The 20,465-nt window shown below is 42.1% G+C and overlaps 1 protein-coding gene across 4 annotated transcripts in view; it reads right to left on the reverse strand.

Moving 5' to 3' along the window:
* Positions 1–10,155: 10,155 nt before the first annotated feature.
* The window catches only part of cplx2b (complexin 2b), a 245,868-nt gene continuing 235,558 nt past the window's right edge, over positions 10,156–20,465 (reverse strand). For all 4 annotated transcript variants that reach the window (XM_080201608.1, XM_080201609.1, XM_080201610.1 and 1 more), the window contains exon 4: positions 10,156–13,615. In XM_080201608.1, the coding sequence (XP_080057734.1) occupies positions 13,418–13,615 (198 nt within the window). In that variant the 3' untranslated portion in view covers positions 10,156–13,417. The remainder of the gene's footprint in view (positions 13,616–20,465) is intronic.

Consider the following 20,465-nt stretch of genomic DNA (forward strand, 5'->3'; position numbering starts at 1 on the left):
TTCAGAAGCTGGAGCGCCCAAAACAGACCTTTGCTGAGTGTATCTTTTTCACACTGAATCTGGACGTGCGAATGCAGTGGTAAAGGGGAAATGCAGGTAAATTTGGGCAGGCAACCCATTAATTCAATTTAAATGCATGCAGATGCATTTAAATTGCCATTGCGCCTGTTTCAGGTTTGGTTCGGATCGCAGCCATTTTCAGGCCTTGGTAAAGTGGGCATCTGTGTGGACGCGGGCATTGATCACACTAATCGCCTCACGCCTGACTTTACCAAGTTTTTGTGACACAATGGTAAAATCGAGCCCTATAACTCCCTTTCATTGCAAGAATCCAACTGGTGGAAAAAGATCAGGAGACTCTCATTTCATTTGGCCTCATCAATGCCAAAGTACACATTAGTATACTTTGTACACGCTCTGCATTCTCTGCACTCCGTGAAATGCAGAAGTTACAGTCGGGAATATCATTTAAAACCCAGGGGCGGGGCCTATTCGTGCCGGAGTCTGACAGCTCTGGAACTCAGCGCATTTGCAGTCACCCTGATCTGTCTGTCGCCCCATTTGCTGGCTAGCTCGATTGCTGGCCAGCCCGGCACTCCCACAGTGCTGCCTCTCCATGTCCTGATCATGGCCCCCAGGACAATTCCCGGGCCAGCCCTGACCACCTCCGCCCCAGAGTGCCCTGATGTCCAGCCCATCACCCCCCTCAGCAGTGGCAATTCCCTCACTCCCCCCTCACCTAGCAGACACTACCCCTGCTGACCCTCCTAGGGGTCAGACCTTCCCCAGGAGGCAGATCACCCAGCAGACTACACCCCCGAACTCGCCCCAATCACAGCCCTCCCTCCATCCCAGACTGATCCCAATACAGAGTGGCAGCTGTTGCTTGTGTAGTGGTTGGGGAGCCACGAGTCTTGTGAGGGAGGGTCCTAGCATTTGCATGGTGGGAGGAGCTTGAGGTCTGTTCACTTTCTATGCTGATTGGACCTCTGACTCTCACTGATCACTGCTCGACCCTGCCCACATTAGGCCCCACCCTGTTGGCACTGCCCAATGCAAAATAGGCAGTGCCAAGGTGCCCCGCAGGCATGGCCACTTTGCCCCTTGGGCAATGCCAGGGGCACGGGTTGTTACTGCTAGGGTGCCTATGCCCAAGGGGCCCCACCTGTCTCCCCTTGGGGGGTCCCTGATTGGCACCCCCTTCATTCCAGTGGAGAGTATTAAATTCAAAGCTGATGCGTTTAGAGTGGCTAAAAGCAGTGGGCGAGTAGAAGATTGGGAGAAGTTTAAAAATCAACAAAGAATGACAAAGAAGTTGATAAAGAAAGGAAGGATAGACTATGAAGCTAAACTAGCACTAAATATAAAAAAGGACAGTAAGAGTTTTTATAAATATATAAAGAGGAGGAGGCTGGCTAGAGTGAATGTTGGACCCTTTGAGAGTGAGAGGGGGGATTTAGTGGTGGGAGATGAGGAAATGGCTGAGGCCTTAAATAAGTTTTTTGCCTCGGTCTTCACAGAGGAGGACGCGAATAGTTTGCCGGATATTAAAGATAGAAGGATGGTAGGAGTTGAGGGCCTGAATGCGGTTACTGTCACTAGAGAGGTAGTGCTTGATAGACTAATGGGACTGATGGTGGACAAGTCCCCAGGACCAGATGGAATGTATCCCAGGGTTCTGAAGGAAACGGCAGAGACGATAGTAGATGCCTTAGTGATTATTTACCAAACTTCGCTGGATTCCGGGGAAGTGCCGGAAGATTGGAAAACGGCTAATGTTACGCCGCTGTTTAAAAAAGGTAGCAGGCAAAAGGCAGGGAATTATAGGCCGGTTAGTTTAATGTCTGTTGTTGGAAAAATGCTTGAATCCATCATCAAAGAAGAAATAGCGAGGTACCTTGAGAAGAATTGTTTGATAGAGCAGACACAGCACGGTTTCGTTAAGGGGAAGTCGTGTCTGACAAATTTATTGGAATTCTATGAGGATGTGACAAGTGCGGTAGACAGAGGGGAACCGGTGGATGTGGTGTTTCTCGATTTTCAGAAGGCGTTTGATAAGGTGTCGCACAAAAGGTTGCTTCAGAAGGTTAGGGGGCATGGAGTTGGGGGTAAGGTGTTAGCGTGGATAGAGGATTGGTTGTCTAATAGGAGGCAGAGAGTTGGTATCAATGGGTGCTATTCTGATTGGCGATTGGTGACTAGTGGAGTGCCGCAGGGATCGGTGTTGGGGCCTCAACTATTTACCATTTATATAGATGATCTGGAGGAGGGGGCTGAGTGTAAGGTGTCGAAATTTGCTGATGACACGAAGATAAGTGGAAAAGCAAATTGTGCGGAGGGTATGGAAAGTCTGCAGAGGGATCTAGATAGGCTGAGCGAGTGGGCGAGGACCTGGCAGATGGAGTACAATGTTAGCAAATGTGAGGTTATCCACTTTGACAGGAATAATAGTAGGAGGGATTACTATTTAAAGGGCAAAAAGCTGCAGCATGCTACGGTGCAGAAGGGCCTGGGGGTCCTTGTGCATGAGTCGCAAAAACCCAGTCTGCAGGTGCAGCAGGTGATCAAGAAGGCGAATGGGATGCTGGCCTTTATAGCGAGGGGGATAGAATATAAAAGCAGGGAGGTCTTGCTGCGACTGTACAGGGCACTGATGAGGCCGCAGCTGAAGTACTGTGTGCAGTTTTGGTCGCCGCACTTGCGCAAGGATATTTTGGCCTTGGAGGGAGTGCAGAGGAGGGAGTACCGGAGGTGAGGGGATTGGACTATGAAGAGAGGCTGAATAGACTGGATCTGTACTCGTTGGAGTTTAGAAGGATGTGGGAGGATCTTATAGAGACGTATAAGATAATGAAGGGGATGGATAGGGTAGAGATAGAGAGACTCTTCCCACTCAGGAAGGACAGTAGAACTAGGGGGCACAGCCTCAAGATAAGGGGGTGGCAGTTTAGATCGGAGTTGAGGAGGAACTTCTTCACTCAAAGGGTGGTGAATCTCTGGAATTCTCTGCCTGTTGAGGTGGTGGAGGCTACCTCGCTAAATATATTTAAGACACGGGTAGATAGGTTTTTGGTAGGCAAGGGAATTAAGGGTTATGGGGAGAAAGCGGGAATGTGGAACTGAGCCACTTCAGATCAGCCATGATCTTATTGAATGGCGGGGCAGGCTCGAAGGGCTAGATGGCCTACTCCTGCTCCTATTTCTTATGTTCTTATGTCTCTCGCTAGTTCCCCAAAGGTGGGGAGCTATTCTCAACCTCACCGGAATGAAGTATTCCTGGTGGGGTGGGAGATGCTATCGGGCCTGGCAAGTTCTGTGCCAAGCCCAATAATTGCATTTGAAATACATTTAAAATTTATATAAAACATATTCAAGTGACTTACCTCATTTCCCGCTGGCACCATTTTCTTCTGGTTGGGAGATGCGCATAGGTCATAAAAGCATGCGGGGAACCCATGAAATGGCCGACACTCACATCTCCCAACCCAACCCGCCAGTTGCGGATCGCAATGGGAGTTTCGGCCACAGTGTTTCATCTTTAAGGGAGTTCAGAACTCGGGTTAGTGACAGAATTTTAAAACTGTAAGGATTGCCTTGATCAAATACAAACAGTGGTCCCTATGCTACTGAAATTGTATTGGAATATAACCAATACAGAGTTGAATAATTTAAATTGCAATGTTAGCTTTGAAAAGTTAAAACAAAATACTGGGTCGGTTGGTATTCAATTGTCCCAACCTAATCCTTCGAGACCTCTCATATTCAACTTCATAAATCACTCCTGCTCCAAAACACTCCGGTACATCATAATTCCGATTAAATAGTGAGGGTGATTTTTAGTTCTTGTTCACTGTCAGAGAGTATAGTATTTAGTTTAGCAAGACTATTCAATCCATATACAGCCCATATACAATCTGTTCTTTCAATCACAGATTGCTCCTACTATAGCATCATGAAAATATCACTAATATAATCTGGGGAGATTGCTTTTCCTGATTTTCCACATCCCTCCTCAATGATGTCATGAGAATCACGTCCATAAGGGGCGGGAACCTCATTTTAATGAATTTCAATAAATTTGAATATAACTCCCCAGCCCCCGCCACATGATTCCCCCTGTCCCTCACTGAACATTCAAACCTTGTTGACGTGACATTGCACTGGCAAGGATAACAACAGCTTTTTAAAAATGTGACACAGTTGAGAGGAATTCCCCCAGGGGCTCAAAGCTAAATATAGTCCTGGAGGGGAGGAAGGAGTATGGGAGATATCGTTGGGCAATGTCCTGCCACTGCCTCCTGGCACTGCCCCTTGGCATAGGTTAACACAAGTTAACAGTGCAGCCCCATGGGTACCTGTGAGGTGATGGAGTGCCCCCAAAACTGCAATAGTTGGGGTGGGGCAAAGGGATGCAGACGTCCCAATGCCTGTAAGGGGTGGGGGGCTGGAAGTGAGAGGGTTTTGCCTCAATGCCTGCAAAGGGATATGGTTGCCTGGCATTGGCATTGTGGATGGAGTAGGGCGGAAGAAGCACTGTCACTTGTGAAGTGGTGAGGGCACCATGAGTCTCATGAGGAGGGTCCTAGCATTCATGTGGTGGGGGTGGGAGTGAGAGGGTTTTGACTTGATGCTCTTGATATTGATGGTGTGAGGGGATGGGGAGAAGAGCTCTGTTGCTTGTGTAGTAGTGGGGAAGCTATGAGTCTTATGAGGGAGGGTCCTAGCAGTTATGTGGTGGAGGGTGGCTGAGGGCTGTTCAATTTCTATACTGAGTGGGATTAGCTTTATAAATGGCCCCCAATCTCTGTGGAGCCGGATTTGCCAGCTCTATCAGGCCCTGCCCTGCCAGAGCGATGGTATAAGCTCAACACATTGATTTTATTTTTCTCTGAGAAGCTCAAGATCTGTAGTAATTACTGAGCTGTGCAATTGGAAAACTACACACAGGTTTTCAGCCAGAGACTGACTAGTTGCGAAAACGTGGGAAAACTCCACCAAGTATTTGTATACCATTCCAAACCTTCAGCCTTTCTTCAGACCTCAATGTCTGAATTGAAAAAGAGGATGATTCTTTTCATTTGTAATTCCCTTACCTTAGCTCCATTTTACAGAAGCACATGCCCTTCAATCCTTTGCGCTTCTTCTGTTGTGCACCCCACTGTCCCTCCAGATCTGCTCTATTTTCAAGGGCGGAATGAGTCTTCAGTTGCTTCAATCCTGCACTCTTTGTACACTCCACAAGTTACTTAAAACCTTTGTTTTTATCTCTCAGTCATCACTCTCAATTCATCTCCCAAAATTGCTTGGCACTGCGCTATGTTAGTGATGCTATAAAAAGAGCAATCTGTTATTGAAAGAACAGATTGTATATGGGCTGTGGATTGAATAGTCTTGCTAAACTAAATGCCATTTTCTAGTTCCAAGAGTTCTGATTTTTTTTCTGTATATATACTTCCTTCTTCCCATTCCCTGGGGACAATTTTCTGACCATGCCGCACCAAGTGCAGATCACACCAATCCTGGAAAATAGCCAGCCGATCTCAAAATGGGTTCTGTGTCTGCAAACATTCTGATCCCTTTCAAAAGGCATGAACTGGATTATGCCCTTTCTGGGCATAAGGCTGATTAGCATATTTAAAGTAGCATTTAAAAATGCATAGCCTGGATTATCCCGCTCCCAGGATCATTTGACCTTAAGGTGTGGTGCAAGAATGGGATGATCTGGTGTCATGCCTGGTCTCAGAGACCATTGAAGCTCCCAGGTGGTTGGGTATGGCCGAGCTGTGTCCATCGGGCAATGCCCACCTGGCACCCTGGCAGGGCCCACTGGACTCCCTGCATCCTGGTAGTGCCAGTTAGACACTATCAGTGTGTTAAGAGGGTGGGGTCTGAGTGCTGGTAGGGCCTCAGTGTGCGCTATGCTGGGGGCTATAATGGGGGGCTATGATGGGGGTGCCATGCAGGGGTGGATCATAAATGGGTTATGATGGGGGGTCTTGTGTGAGGGGGATTCAGGTGGGGGAGGGCCATCGGGTGGGCCTCAATGTCGGCAACCCATGTCAGGGCTGGAGTGGAGGATATGTCACCGATAGGCGTTGGGAGGGCAGTGGGGGATTGGTGTCGGTAGAGGGAAGGGTTCTCCCAGCGCACTGTGTGATTGCGATGCCCTTGAAAAATGATGTCTAAGTGCTCTGCAGCCAGGCTCACTGACATATTTAGGTCCCATTCCCCCCTCAGTACCAGCACGCAACTCAGCACTCCCCAAAAAAACTGACTGAGTGTGGGACGATTGCAGGTGGGGCTCACCTGAAGGACTGGTGTTGATTGCTCCAGTACTCCTCTTGTTAGAGAAAAAATTCCACCATTTATCTCATTTCTTCCACTTCATCCTACGTGTTGATTTATTATTTGATTATTATTTAAATTTGTTCACCTATATAGAATATTTAATTATACTTTCTTAAAAATGCATTTAATTTATGCTTCTCACTTCATTTAGAATTGACAGCTTTCATCCAATCTTTGTTAAGTAACTTTTAGAAAGGAAACGTTCCTTTGAATTTTATTTGCATTAAAAACATAAAGACAAAATAAAGAGTGATTGCAATTTTGCCATTAACAATACAGGAATTGTATGTGGCATGGTGGCATGATGGCTAGTTGTGCTGCCTCATAACATCACAGACCCAGGTTCAATTTCTCAATTGGGTGACTGTGTGGAATTTGCACGTTCTTCTTGTGTCTGCATGGGTTTCCTTTCACAGTCTGAAAGATGTCCTGGTTAGGTGCATTGGCCATGTTAACTTCTTCCTCAGTGTACCCAAACAGGCACCAGAGTGCGGCAACTAAAGGATTTTCACAGTATTTTCACTTCATTGCAGTGTTAATGTAGGCCTATTTGTGACACAAATCAAAAAACTTTAAAATAGTGTTAAATTAGGAAGTGGTGAAGGCGGATCCATTTCACTTTTGATAAACATTTTCATAATTAAATCAGAACATTTATATTATGTTATTTATATTAATGATCTGTATGAGAATTTAGAAGCAGGGTTAGTAAGATTGGTGGCATAGTGGACAGTGAGGAAGGTTATTTAGGATTGTAGCGGGATCTTGCTCAATTGGGCCAGTGGACTGATGAATGGCAGATGGAGTTTAAGTAGGACAAATGTGAGGTGATGCATCTTGATCTATTGAACCAGGGCAGGACTTACTCAGTTAATGGTAGACTGTTGGGGTAAGTAATAAAACAAAGACATCTAGGAGTACAGGTTCATAGCTCCTTGAAAGTGGATCATAGGTGGTCAGAGTGGTGAAGAAAGCATTTGGTTTGCGTGGTTTCATTGGTCAGAACATTGAATACAGGAGTTGGGACATCTTGTTGAAATTGTACATGTTGGTAAGGCCATATTTGGAATACTATGTACAGTTCTGGTCACCCTATTATAGAAAAGATATTATTAAACTAGAAAGAGTGCAGAAAAGATTTACTAAGATGCTACCAGGGCCTGATGGTTTGAATTGTAAGAAGATGGAAATACTGGGACTTTTTTCCCTGGAGCGTAAGAAACTTAGGGGTGATCTTATAGAGGTTTATAAAATAATGAGGGGTGTAGATCAGCTAGATAGTCAATATCTTTTCCCAAAGGTAGGGGTGTCTGAAACTAGAAGGCATAGGTTTAAGGTGAGGGGGGAGAAATAAAAGGGTCCAGAGGGGTGATTTTTCTCACAGTGTGGTGTGTATGGAACAAGCTGGCAGAAATATTTTGTTTTTTTGAAAAGCATTTAGACAGTTACATGTTATATAGAGAGATACGGGACAAACACTGGCAACTGGGACTAGCTTAGTGGTTAAAAAACGGCAGCATGGATAAGTCGGGCTGAATGGCCTGTTTCCACGCTCAAACGTCTATGACCCTATAACATTATTAATGTTGCTGTATTCTGTGTTTACATAGGTAGAGTTCTTTGTGCAAACAATTTAAATCCCATTCTTGTTAGTATGGCTGTCTTAAGTCTCTCTCTCTTGATGCATATATAGTTATATATAAATAATTAGTGGTATTTTCGAAATAATATATAAGTGCTTATTTACACCAGTGTTGTAGATTACAGACAGGACAGAAGAGGTGCTAAGGACCAAAAACATTAACTGACAAGGGACATGCTACCAGCTGGTTAGTAAGACAGCAGAACTGCCAGAGCTCATCCAACATACATGCTTCAGATAGAAAATTCTCCATCACGGTGACCCATGATTAGTAACAGATCATTTAAACCCAGGACTGGCTCCTTGGTGAATGGCAACATGAATTATTCATTTTGGGTTTTGATTATTCCAAGAAAGTGTATTATATAATGTGTTTCATGGTGAAATGTTGGATTATTCGCCAAGTTTTCAATTCACATAGAAATGCAAATTTAAGAGTAACACAACAGACCTGAAATGGCGTCATGAACAGAGAGCTGGCATATTTACCGATAGTAGTCCTTAGTAAACAGACAGGCATACAGTAAAATTCCTTGCGGTTTAGAACTTGCCCATAAATATTCCTGTTCACATTTTAAATAAATGCCAAAATATTATTCTCAAATTTTAACTTTATAATTTTGTTAGTATTTTTATTTGTTTAAATTTAGACCCATTTTACAGGAATAGAAAACAATAATGGAATGTGGACATCACAGGCCATGTCAGCATTTGTACCCATCCCTAATTGCCCTTGAACTGACTGGTTGACTGGTTGTTCAGAGTACCAATTGAGAATCAACCACATTACTGTGGGGCTGGAATCACATGTGGGGCAGACCAGGTAATGTAGCAGATTTCTTTCCCCTAACGAACATTAGCGAATCAGATGGTTTTTGTAATGAAAATCAATGATAGTTTCATTGTTATAATTACTGAGACTTCTTTGTATTTCATATTTATTAACCAAATGGCATAATGACATTGTGGTTAGCTGCTTCACAGTGCCAAGTACCTGGGTTTGTTTCCAGGTTTAGATGGCTGTGTGGAGTTTGTCCGTTCTCCCCATGTCCGTGTCAGTTTCCATCAGTTGCTTTGGTTTCCTCCCACAGTTCAAATATGTGCAGGCTAGGTGGATTGGCCATGCTAAACTGTCCCTTAATATCCAAAGATGTATAAGTTAGATGGATTAGCCATGGTAAATATAGGAGTTGGATGTCTTATTGAAGTTGTACAGGACATTGCTAAGGCCACACTTAGAATACTGTGTGCACCCTATTATAGAAAGGATATTATTAAAGTAGAAAGAGTGCAGAAAAGATTTACTAGGATGGTACTGGGACTTGATGAATTGCGTTATAAGGAGAGAGTGAGTAGACTGGGACTTTTTTCTCTGGAGCGTAGGAGGCTGAGGGGTGACTTTATAGATGTCTATAAAATAATGAGGGGCATAGACAAGGTAGATAGTCAATATATTTTCCCAAAGGTAGGGAAGTCTGAAACTAGAGGGCATAAGTTTAAGATGAGAAATACAAAAGTGTCCAGTGGGGCAATTTTTTCAGACAGAAGGTGGTGTCTGGAACAAGCTACAAATTTTTTGCTACAAAAAAAACCTGTCTGGACTTTAAACTGGTGTTGTGGGACTTCTTTCTGGAACAAGCTGCCAGAGGTAGTAGTAGAGGCGGGTACAATTTTATCTTTTAAAAAGCATTTAGATAGTTATATGGGTACAATGGGTATAGAGGGATATGGGCCAAATGAAGGCAATTGGGATTAGTTTAGGGGTTTAAAAAAAAAGGGTGGCGTGGACAAGTTGGGCAGAAGGGCTTGTTTCCATTCTGTAAATCTCTATGACTCGATAAATGTGCGGGGTTACTGGGATAGGTGCAAATGAGGACCTGGGTAGGATTCTCTTTTGGAGAGTGGGTGCAGAATTGATGGGCCCAATGGCTCTTTCTGCCCTGTAGGGATTCTACGGTTGAAATCTTAGCTTCACGACTGTTATGGTGGGATGTGAACCCCAGCCCTCAGAGCATTAGCCTGGGTTTGCTGGATTACCAGTGCAATGACACTGCCATTATGTCAATGTCTCTCCCAGATGTAATGGCCAATTGTTGAACCTCTTCTAACAGTGAAAATCTCAAGTTCTTCCAAAAAGAAAGCAAAGTGAATGTTTTTATAAACCATTTTATTTTAAAGAATAATGAGATCAGTTTGTGACAGTACTACAGTGATTTGCACATTTATGACATGCAGTGAAATTACAGTTTTCTATCAGATGGACACAGTTTACATTCTCATAAATCAGAGCGGCAGAATTTTAAGTTTTGCTGGGCTGCAAAGGTTAATCTTTCTAGCTTACTATGGAAAAGAGTCGTTGCTGAACATATTCAACCTTACTACGTTTGATTTAATTCCTCGCAAGAAATAAAATGGCACAACAGAAATGAAAGATGATAAGTTATTTAAAATATATTACAATTTTACACTTCGACATAGCTTCCAGAATGTAGCGGCTAACATAATAAGACTTCTTAACAGTTCCTTAGGCAGAACACTGAAATATGTGTAATGACTTTGTTAAAACCAATAACAAAAAAGCTTCAAATTCAGCACTTCTTTTTAAAATTACAATGCTATAGATTCTATCAAAACCTAGAGGCACACTAGCTGAGAATAAGGTTGAACGCGTTCAGTTTCCATTATCTTTAACCTTGTGGCGCTTTCAGTTTTAAATTCATAATCAGTAAAGATAACACCTCTGTACGTGCGTTTTTTTTCTACAGCTTAGTGAATATTAGCTTGAGTGGTACAAACATCTGAAGAACAAGCATGGCTTTCATAAATACATACACCATGTGTACCTTTGTGTTGTGCAATGGGAATTCAACATTAAAAGAGCAGATTACATTTCCAAACGGTTAAGGTAATGTAATAGCTATGTAGTTATGGTCGATGAGAATGAGAAGTGAGCTCAAGCGAAATACCCTGTTACAGAGACTGGTCCAAAACTAGACAGATGTTTTGACAGCATGATTAGGTTCACACACAGACAGACAGACAGACATCACTGTTGCTTTAAGTATAAATTATTCAATACACTCTTCTTTTTTTTAGGAAAAGATATTTTCCTTTCAATTTTCCTCTAGTATTGCAGTCTAACTGATATGGCTTTAACTATTGAAAAAGAGTTTAACTGAAGAAGCTTAACAACCCTAAATTAACTTTAAACATTAACTTAGGATTCTCCTGAATGGAGACCTGGTTTTGTTTTAGTTGGACTGCGGTGGGAAACAGCAAGCATAACACAAACACAAGCAACTCTCCTGCATAGTGGTTTGAAATCCAAGAACCAATACCTGAGATTTTTAAACTAATTTTCTCTAAATTTTAACCTAGTTTTATGCTATGGGAAGCAATTAAATCAGTGATATCCATAGAGAACAGTTCTCTTCGCTTTGGTGTAAAATGAAATGCAGGTGAAACACAATTATTAGTCTACTGAAATTCAGTAGAGCTGAAACAGTGTTATCCGCAAGCAGCAAAGCTCACCATCAAATAAAAATCCACGTACACAGCACAAAGTCAGTCTGCGCCACATCCAAAGACAGATTGCTCATAGATTCAGTCTGTGGTAGCATTTGGAACAGGTCAATCATATATACATGGGAGTACTTTACTGCTGAACAGTTGTAACAGATCACACTTTTCACTTAAGTTGATCTAAACTACTGAAAATGTAATTGGTGTGGGACCAACGAGAGAAGAACATCTAATGTGATTTCTTTGTTGCAATGAAAGTGATTTAAATACAGGTGTTTGTTTTTTAAATTCGTATGATGGAATTTCATTTAACCTGTTTTGGTTCATTATTAAGCATTGTTTAATGTAGCCTTATCTCATGAGAATTATTAAGCATTGTTTAATGTAGCCTTATCTCATGAGAGATGACAAGGACATCTACATGTTAAGCCATATATTCATTCTCAAAGAGAAGGTCTAATTCCAATAAGAGAGTGCTCCAGGAATGTCAAGGTTTATATTTGGCAATAGTCTGATAATTCTGTCATTAAATATTGAGAATGTCTTGTGATTAATTATGTTGTTGAAAACCAGCGCATGACAATTAGTGTCTAAATAGAAATAGTTTCTGTTACAAAAAGTAATCAAAGTAATAAGAACTTTCAAAAACTTACAAATGTATAAAATATTGGGTCAATGGCTACAAAAAGTTAAGTGGACCAGAAGAAAGTTTCTTTAATATGATGACAGTCTATTATTTTATATAATCAGTACTCAACTGGTTATCTTGCAATACGCCACAATTTTCTTCATAAACTTTATTCCCCAGGTGCCTAATAGCTGAAGACACCAAAATATTTGCATGTTGAACCAGAAGTACCAGTGGAAAGATACAGAGACAGTTATAAAGGCTCCACACCCTGACCACTCCCTCAATTCCAAGAAAGGCTTTGGGCACATTAATATTTCGGAATGTTTCAGAAATAATTCATTATTCATTTGAGCATTGTATCACATAAAGGCGAAGGAGTTAAATTAACATTTTGCTGGGCACTGTGTTCTATGGGATGATGATCATCATTAAATCATTTTCAATGCTGAAGGTATAATTGGATTGAATTTAGTGCAATGATGGCCTCTTATCATTTTTAAACAAACATATTTTCTCTGTGGTGTACAAAAAAATGACGTCGCTACCTTAGTACATTAAACCAGAGAGATCCTCATACCTTCCCCCAAAAAGCAATGATGCTAGATATTTTGACAACATAAAGATTATATCAACTTATATTGCAAATTTCCATTATTTAACAAAAAAGGCATTTCCATTTATGATATTGTACAGTTTCACCATTTTAGCAAATCATGCAAAGGTATTTGCTACAAAACAAGTGACTGCATAAAACTTTTAAAAATCTCAGTAGAAATCACTGTGAAAATTGTCAGATCTTACACGCATACAACGCAGGGTGCCTAGCTGCATGCCACCCCAAGGTCTTCTGTTACAACGAACGATCAAATCACACATCACAGCACATTTAGCAATATGGCAACTTAAAAGGGCAAATTCAAAAATGTCTGCAATACAGTAGAAAAGCTCAGCGATGAACACAAATTAATACTGCCAGTTGCGAGGTGGAGTTTCTAGATTACATGAGCATAAATAGAATCTACAGTAGAGACATTTAGGACTTTACAGGAAGCCTACTGTTTTCCCAGACTCCTCATGCTCATGTCAACCCCCTCACCATGGCTTACATCATAGGAGGCACAAAAAATCTTTTGTAATTATATTGCAGTAGAAGTATAAGCCTTTTATTCTAGTTAGAGAAAAAAGAAATGTATTTTAATATATGGTCAAAACATATGTAAATCCTATTCATGTAACTTAAAATAATTTACAATATAAAGTACTCTTTTCTTAAACTACTTCTTGAACATGTCTTGAAGTGGCCCAGGAAGATACTTAAGGACAGTATCGAGGATGCTTTCTTCTTCCTCTTCCTCCTCATCACCACAACCAGCAGGAATTGCTTTCTTTGGGCGAGTCAAACTTCCCTCTATTGGTGCTTCCATTGCAGCCTTTTCTTCAGCTTCCTTTTCTTCCTTCTTCTTTAGTCCATACTAGTGTTTAAGCAAAGCAGATAATTTAATATGACCCCACCTTCACCCAGCAAAAGCATTGGCTATCATGCTTAATATTCAGTAGCATTTCACATCCATTCAAATATATTTCAATCAAATATATTTTATAGATTTCATTGCAACATTTGAAGGGTAACATTGCCGAAAATATAATTTGGGCATTGATTAAAATGTAACTGTACCCAATAATTCATAGATATAAACTGTGGCCTGGAGTTTCCTCCATGGGCACAACCCAAATGTTATTAGACAAGGAAAATGGGCAGCAAGGCGACACAGGGGAGGACAGCATGGCACCACAGTGGTTAGCTCTGCTACCTCACAGTGCCAGGGACCCGGGTTCGATTCCTGGCTTGGGGCACTGTTTGCGTGGAGTTTGCACGTTCTCCTCGTGTTTGTGTGGGTTTCCTCCCATTGTCTGGTTTCTGCCCATAGTCTGGAAGACGTGCTGGTTAGGTGTACTGGCCATGCTAAATTCTCCCTCTGTGTACCCGAACAGGCGCCAGAGAGTGGCGATAAAGGGATTTTCACTGTAACTTCATTGCAGTGTTAATGTAAGCCTACTTGTGACACTAATAAATAAACATTAAACATTGTATGCCCATTCCTACATTCATTATGCTGATGTCAAGCTATGCTCAGATTTCCAGATTGTATCATTAAAATATGCCTCAATGTAAAAATTTGCATCAATTATATAAATCAGTGTGAACAATTGGTCTCAAGGGAAAGCATCAAACCCATGTGTAACATTATTCCTTTAGTTTCAAAAATTAATGTTACATCTCATTCAACCATCACTGATATGCATCAGACACGCATAGTATTTGAAAACCCATAACTGGGAAAGCCTTTCAAATTTATTGGGACTTGTACTGATTACAATATTGTTCACAGTGAGGATAAAGAAAGAAATATTCAAGTTTGTTTGGGTTAGCACAATGCTGTACTAACTAACTGGCTTGCCATAATCATGTGACTCTGCCATAACATCTTAAAGCCAGTTCAATAAAAGCCTCTCACAGAAACACACTGAAGAAGTAGAGTTGTCCTTACAATTGCAGCAAAATATTTGCAATAAAGCACCAGAAACATGGCTTCCTACCATACCTAGAAATTTGCTTGTAATTTCAAGGTAGCCTCTGAGCAAACACAATTACGGGGCACTTGTACGTGAGGTGCCGTAACTTGGGGGAATAGCCAATTATATGAGCAGAGATGCATTCAGGTGAAGGAGTCAATAAATGACTGAAAGGATTGAGGATTTTCATTGCATCTTTCACCTGAATGCATCTCTGTCCATAAAATTGGCTATGTCCCCAAGTTACAGCACCTCACATACAAATACCCTGCAATTGCATGGTAATTTCAGGAGCCAATCAGAAGGTTTTCTTTATACAACATTATAATGTAATGCCATAAAAATTATCCATGGGGCTATATCATAAACACTCGTAGATCTCCCGATCATATCGGAAATATTTCTGACCCTGATCAGACCAAATAAAATGCACATTTGCCTTCCACTGATTTTTCTTGAACAATATTCTTATGGAGAATTCACTGCAGGAGAACCCGCAGGGAGTAGCACAGAGAATCTACGCAGGATATACACTCCCTTTTTGCAGCTGGCATATTCTTGTAAGTAAAGACTTTAAATAACTCAGACCTGCTTTAAAAATGGCCACGGACAGAGGTCAATATGTAATCAAGGTGGATATAGGGGTTGGGTAAGTAAAGGAATATGGTGACAGATAGACAGGGTGGTAGATAGGTAGGGTAGTAGATGGATCGGGAGACAGTGACCCAAGCCGGGAATCAAACCCAGGTGCCTGGTGCGGTGAGGCAGCAGTGCTAATCAGCACTGCTAATCAACCTAGTCCCATTGTATTTCAAAGTGTGCATATTTCTATCAGGATGTTACCACATTAGTGAGGTCCTTCAATGGTCCATTGATAATAGGCTTTTGGGTAACCAGCCACATCTACTCAGCGATGACAAACCCCTGTCAAATCAAACCCTTCCGACCTCCCCAACCACCACACCCGCCAACGACTCCACCCCCTCCTTGGCCCCCAATCCTGATCAATCCCCTCCTTTCTCCTCATTGCCACACTTCCTAGACCTTTTTTGACTAGCCTGCTCCCTGCAAGTCAGGTTGGTAAAAGCTTCCCCCATTATGCACGGTTAGTATTTAAGATACCAGCACAAGGCAAGAAAATATACCTGTGCAGGGCTGAGAGAATATTTAAATCAGTTCAACAGATTGATGTACTTCTCTGAATGCATCAAACATGTCAGAAATGTTCAAAAAAATCTTCACGATATCTATCTTTGCCATTCTTGCAGGTTATTGAAGATCTGTGATAATATTGTTTTTGAATGAAATTTACAGTGGCAGAATTTCATAGCAATGGTTTTTGAAATAAATACCTGATGTTATGAAAAGAATAGTTTTGTTATTGAACAGTACTGGAAGAAATCAAATAACTGTTCCATATGTTCCTGCTTGATCTGATTGGCATTCTTCAATTCTCTATTACTTTTTTTCTCGTACATGTCCCTTTGTTTAAGATCCTTACTTTCTTCCTAGCATGGGATCTATTCTTAAATATAGCAGAGTTCCACTAACAGATTCACATATTCTCGAAATGTGTCCTAGTAACACAGGTGCTGTCAGGTGCAGAATGAAGCTTCTCCCTTTGACTAAGTAAAATGATACTCACTGAGGTGGAAGATGAAAGAATTCTCAGGAGGGAATGTTGATTGCGTCTCTAACCAGCAGGAAATTATAAGCATGGAGTAAGATCGCAATTTCAGTTTGCATTTGCTCAGTGATAGTAACTGCGATCATCCATGAGTAGCAGGTCAAACCTTATTGAAAATCACCATTGCTGGTCCCCTGTGTCAAATCTGATCCAGAGTAGAATAAATCCATTAACTATGCTATTTCATGCATTTTAGTTCTTCTATCTTAACAAAAGCACTGACCCTGGTATGTACCTGCCAGGTTTGTAAAGATCTTCCTGAGTACGTTATTCATTCATGGGATATGTGGCTTGCAGGCTGGCCAGCATTCATTACCCATCCCTAGTTGCCTGAGGACAATTGAGAGTCAACCACATTGCTGTGGTTTTGGAGTCACATGTAGGTCAGACCAGGTAAGGAAAGATGGCAGATTTCCTTCCCTAAAGGACATTAGTGAACCAGATGGGTTTTTCTGACAATTGACAATGGTTTCATGGTCATCAGTGGATTCTTAATTCCAGATTTTTTAAAAAATTGAATTCAAATTCTCCCATCTGCCGTGGCAGGATTCAAATCCGGATCCCCAGAATATGAGCTGAGTTTCTGGGTTAATAATCTAGCGATAATACCACTAGGCCATTATTTCCCCATAATAGGATCGGCCTAGATAGGCCCATATATGTGCATGTTCAATATAAAATAGCAAGTGATAATTAACATGATTTTTTTCCATGTTACACATGAGAATTAAATCCAGAAGTTCAGCATTTTATGTTTCTGGAGTGGAGGAATAGTTGAGGACTGGGTCTGTACTTGTTGGGAGTTTAGAAGGTTGAGGGGGGATCGAGTGGACTTGGAGAGGATGTTTCCACTAGTAGGAAAAACTAGAACGAGAGGGCACAACCTTGGGCTAAAGGGATGATCCTTTAAAACAGAGATGAGGAAGAATTTCTTCAGACAGACTGTGGCAAATCTGTGGAATTCCTTGCCGCAGAAGGCTGTGGAGGCCAGGTCATTGAGTGTCTTTAAGACAGAGCCACGTAGGTTCTTGATTAATAAGGGGATCAGGGGTTATAGGGAAAAGGCAGGAGAATGGAGATGAGAAAAATATCAGTCATGATTGAATGGCCTAATTCTGCTCCTATGTCTATAGTCTTACAGCCGTAACAACTTGTTTTGCACCACATAAAGTTCTTAGTTACTGAACAAACAATCTGAATTAGATGACCTAAGTTTGGTCTTTACTCTTGAATAACATTTTAGTTTTCTATCGAGAGAGATTTGCTCTTGCTAGATCAGGGATGCGAAAGACACACTCTATCGCCACTTTATCATGAACTCTTGTGTGACCTGATTGTGACCCTATTCCTGCCAAAATCCCCATTTGATAAAATGGAGAAAACTGCAAGTTTTATCCCTGTCAACTGTCAAGTAAGTCAGTTTAAAATTGCTTCATTCTTTGCAATGATTCACAATTCATCAGTGCCTTTTTCAGTTTCAAATTGCTAAATCTGACTGGATACATTGTAATCCCAAGACTATTTCTCAAAATGAATGCTTTAAAAAGTGATTGCACCAGAATTAATCAGGCTGCAGCTGGTGTAAGAAGAATAATTTGAAATAGCCATTAAGGTTTGTAATGGAAGGATTGTACTTGCAAGGTACAAATATCATGAACGTTCACTTTCCTCCAATCAGCCCCAGGATGCCCATTATCTGGTTCACTAAACTCCATAATTAGTACAGAACTGTCATGAACACAGCAATTGGTGGGAGTCTGAAGAAGCAGTTTGGGCATCCACTAAGAACTAAAAGTTCAATTAGTCCTTGAAACTCGAGATTCTATCTCCAGCTCACATTGTCCTCCACAGACGGCAGGCATTGCCATTGCAATGGGGGCAGCAATTACTGCTGGTGGAGCCGTCAGTAGGCCAAAAAGCAGGGCCCGCTCGGAGGACATCTCACTTGCTCTGAAAATCCCACTCGAGGTACTCAGTGTAAAGCAGCCTAACTGTGGTCCTGAGAAAGAAAAATAATATTTTGAATGTTCTCTGTGCACCTAGGAGAAACATTTTTCAATAACATTTGTCATTTGGGGCAGCATGGTGACTGGCACTGCTGCCTCAGAGCGCCAGGAACCCTGGTTCAATTCTGGCCTCAGGTCACGGTCTGTGTGGAGTTTGCATATTCTCCCAGTGTCTGCGTGGGTTTCCTCCGGGTGCTCCAGTTTCCTCCCACAGTCTCACAAAGATGTGCAGATTAGGTTGATTGGCCACATTAAAGTGACCCTAGTGTCAGAGGGAATTAGCAGGGTAAATATGTGGGATTATGAGGATAGGGCTTGGGTGGGATTGTGGTCGGTGCAGACTCAATAGGCCGAATGGCCTCCTTCTGCACTGTAGGGATTCTATGAATATTCCTCCTGGCCTCACAAAAATTCCACATCCACCCTGGAGCCTGACGCTGAAGTTGTTACTTGCTTAATGAGCTGTACCTAAAATCAGTAGAATGTAAATAATGACTCTGAAAATGGAGTATGCCTCCAGCCTCTTCCATCAGACATTTGGAAGCCCCCCACTTTGTCTACCTTCTGTCCGGTCGAATCAAAATCTACCCCCACTGAGGATAAAATATGCTGGGCCTCTCGAATTCTAAACACAGCTGATGTTAACTGTCCTGTGTTACAGCTCTTTGTGGATTTTTATGATGAAGAATCGATCAGTTTTGACACAAATTGTAAATGCTGCAAGTGAGGAATAAGGTAGAAAATGTTAGCAATGAACTGCAGGTCTGTCAGCATCTGAGGAGAAAAAAAAGACCAAGTGACATTTTGGGATTAGACTCTTCATCTAAACTCTTTCACTGCCTCATTTTGTTCTGTTCTTTCATGGGATATGGGTGTCACTGGCATTGCCAACATTTACTCTCCATTCCCCTTGAACTGCTATAAAATATGTGAGATAGGAAAAACAAGATAGTGTTAGGTAAGGAGATCCAAGACTTTGAGCTGGCTTTTCTACCCACTCTACCCCTCCCCATCTTCCAGTCCCACCAATGTTGATGGCGTTTTGCGTGGCTCTCCCATCCCACTGCCAGGGAAGCTGCCAAGGGGGTGTGTCTTGGGTGGGCCTGTAAAATCTCATTAGTGAAAAGGGCCCAAAATCCCGCCTTTGATGAAAACAATCTATTCCCAAGTCAGGTTGGCATTTGTTGTGAAGGGGAACTTCAAGATGGCAGTGTAACAATGCATCTTCTGCCTTTGGGGTCATTCTGGGTTATAGGCGTTGCAGGTTTGGGACGTGTTGTCATAGTCTTGGCATGAAGCTGTACTGCAACTTGTAGATGGTACATACTGCAGCTACAGGGTACTGATGGTGAGGGAAGTGGATGGTTAATGTAGTGGAAGGCGTGCCAATCAATTGGGCTGTTTTGTAGTAACCTATCTTTACTCTATTGCATCTGCTATGAGATGTGAATCCGTGGAGCGCAACTGTCACAGTGTGCTTAAAAAGTGTAAAATAGAACATCAAGGGTTGATTTTTATCACAGAAGCTAAAGTCCTGACACTGGGGCTGAAAGCAAGAGATGACAGTACTTCATTTAAAGGCATGACCTGGGCAGTCAAGTTCCAGGTGATGGCCAATTAAGTGGCCACTGTCAGGACTGTGGTCCCTATTAAGGATGATGATTCACCCACAAGATCTACTGGTCAAAACTGAGAATCAGAAGTTCAGCAGCTACCAACAAGGGAGGGGCGGAAGGGGGGCCTGGAATGGGGGAGGTGGTGGTGACAGGGGCGTAAGGTCATTGCGGGCAGGCATTGCCATTGCAATGGGGGTAGTCATTACTGCTGGTGGGCCCCTCCATAGACCAAAAAGCAGGGCTCGCAGGGAGGACACGAGGATGGGGTTTTCCGGCCTCACCCACTCCGAAACCAGAAAATCCCACTCAAGGTCAATGCACCTTTCCATGGTCCACTCCTCGCCAGCTCTGATCCCCCTGGCAACAGAAAAATTCAACCCCAGGTCTTCCAATGCTGCAGCAGGCCCATCAGCCAGTGGCAAAATTCCCAAGGAGACAT

Source organism: Carcharhinus amblyrhynchos, chromosome 13 (genome assembly GCF_965287045.1).
Source record: "Carcharhinus amblyrhynchos chromosome 13, sCarAmb.v2.hapA, whole genome shotgun sequence".
Classification (NCBI taxonomy): Eukaryota; Metazoa; Chordata; class Chondrichthyes; order Carcharhiniformes; family Carcharhinidae; genus Carcharhinus; species Carcharhinus amblyrhynchos.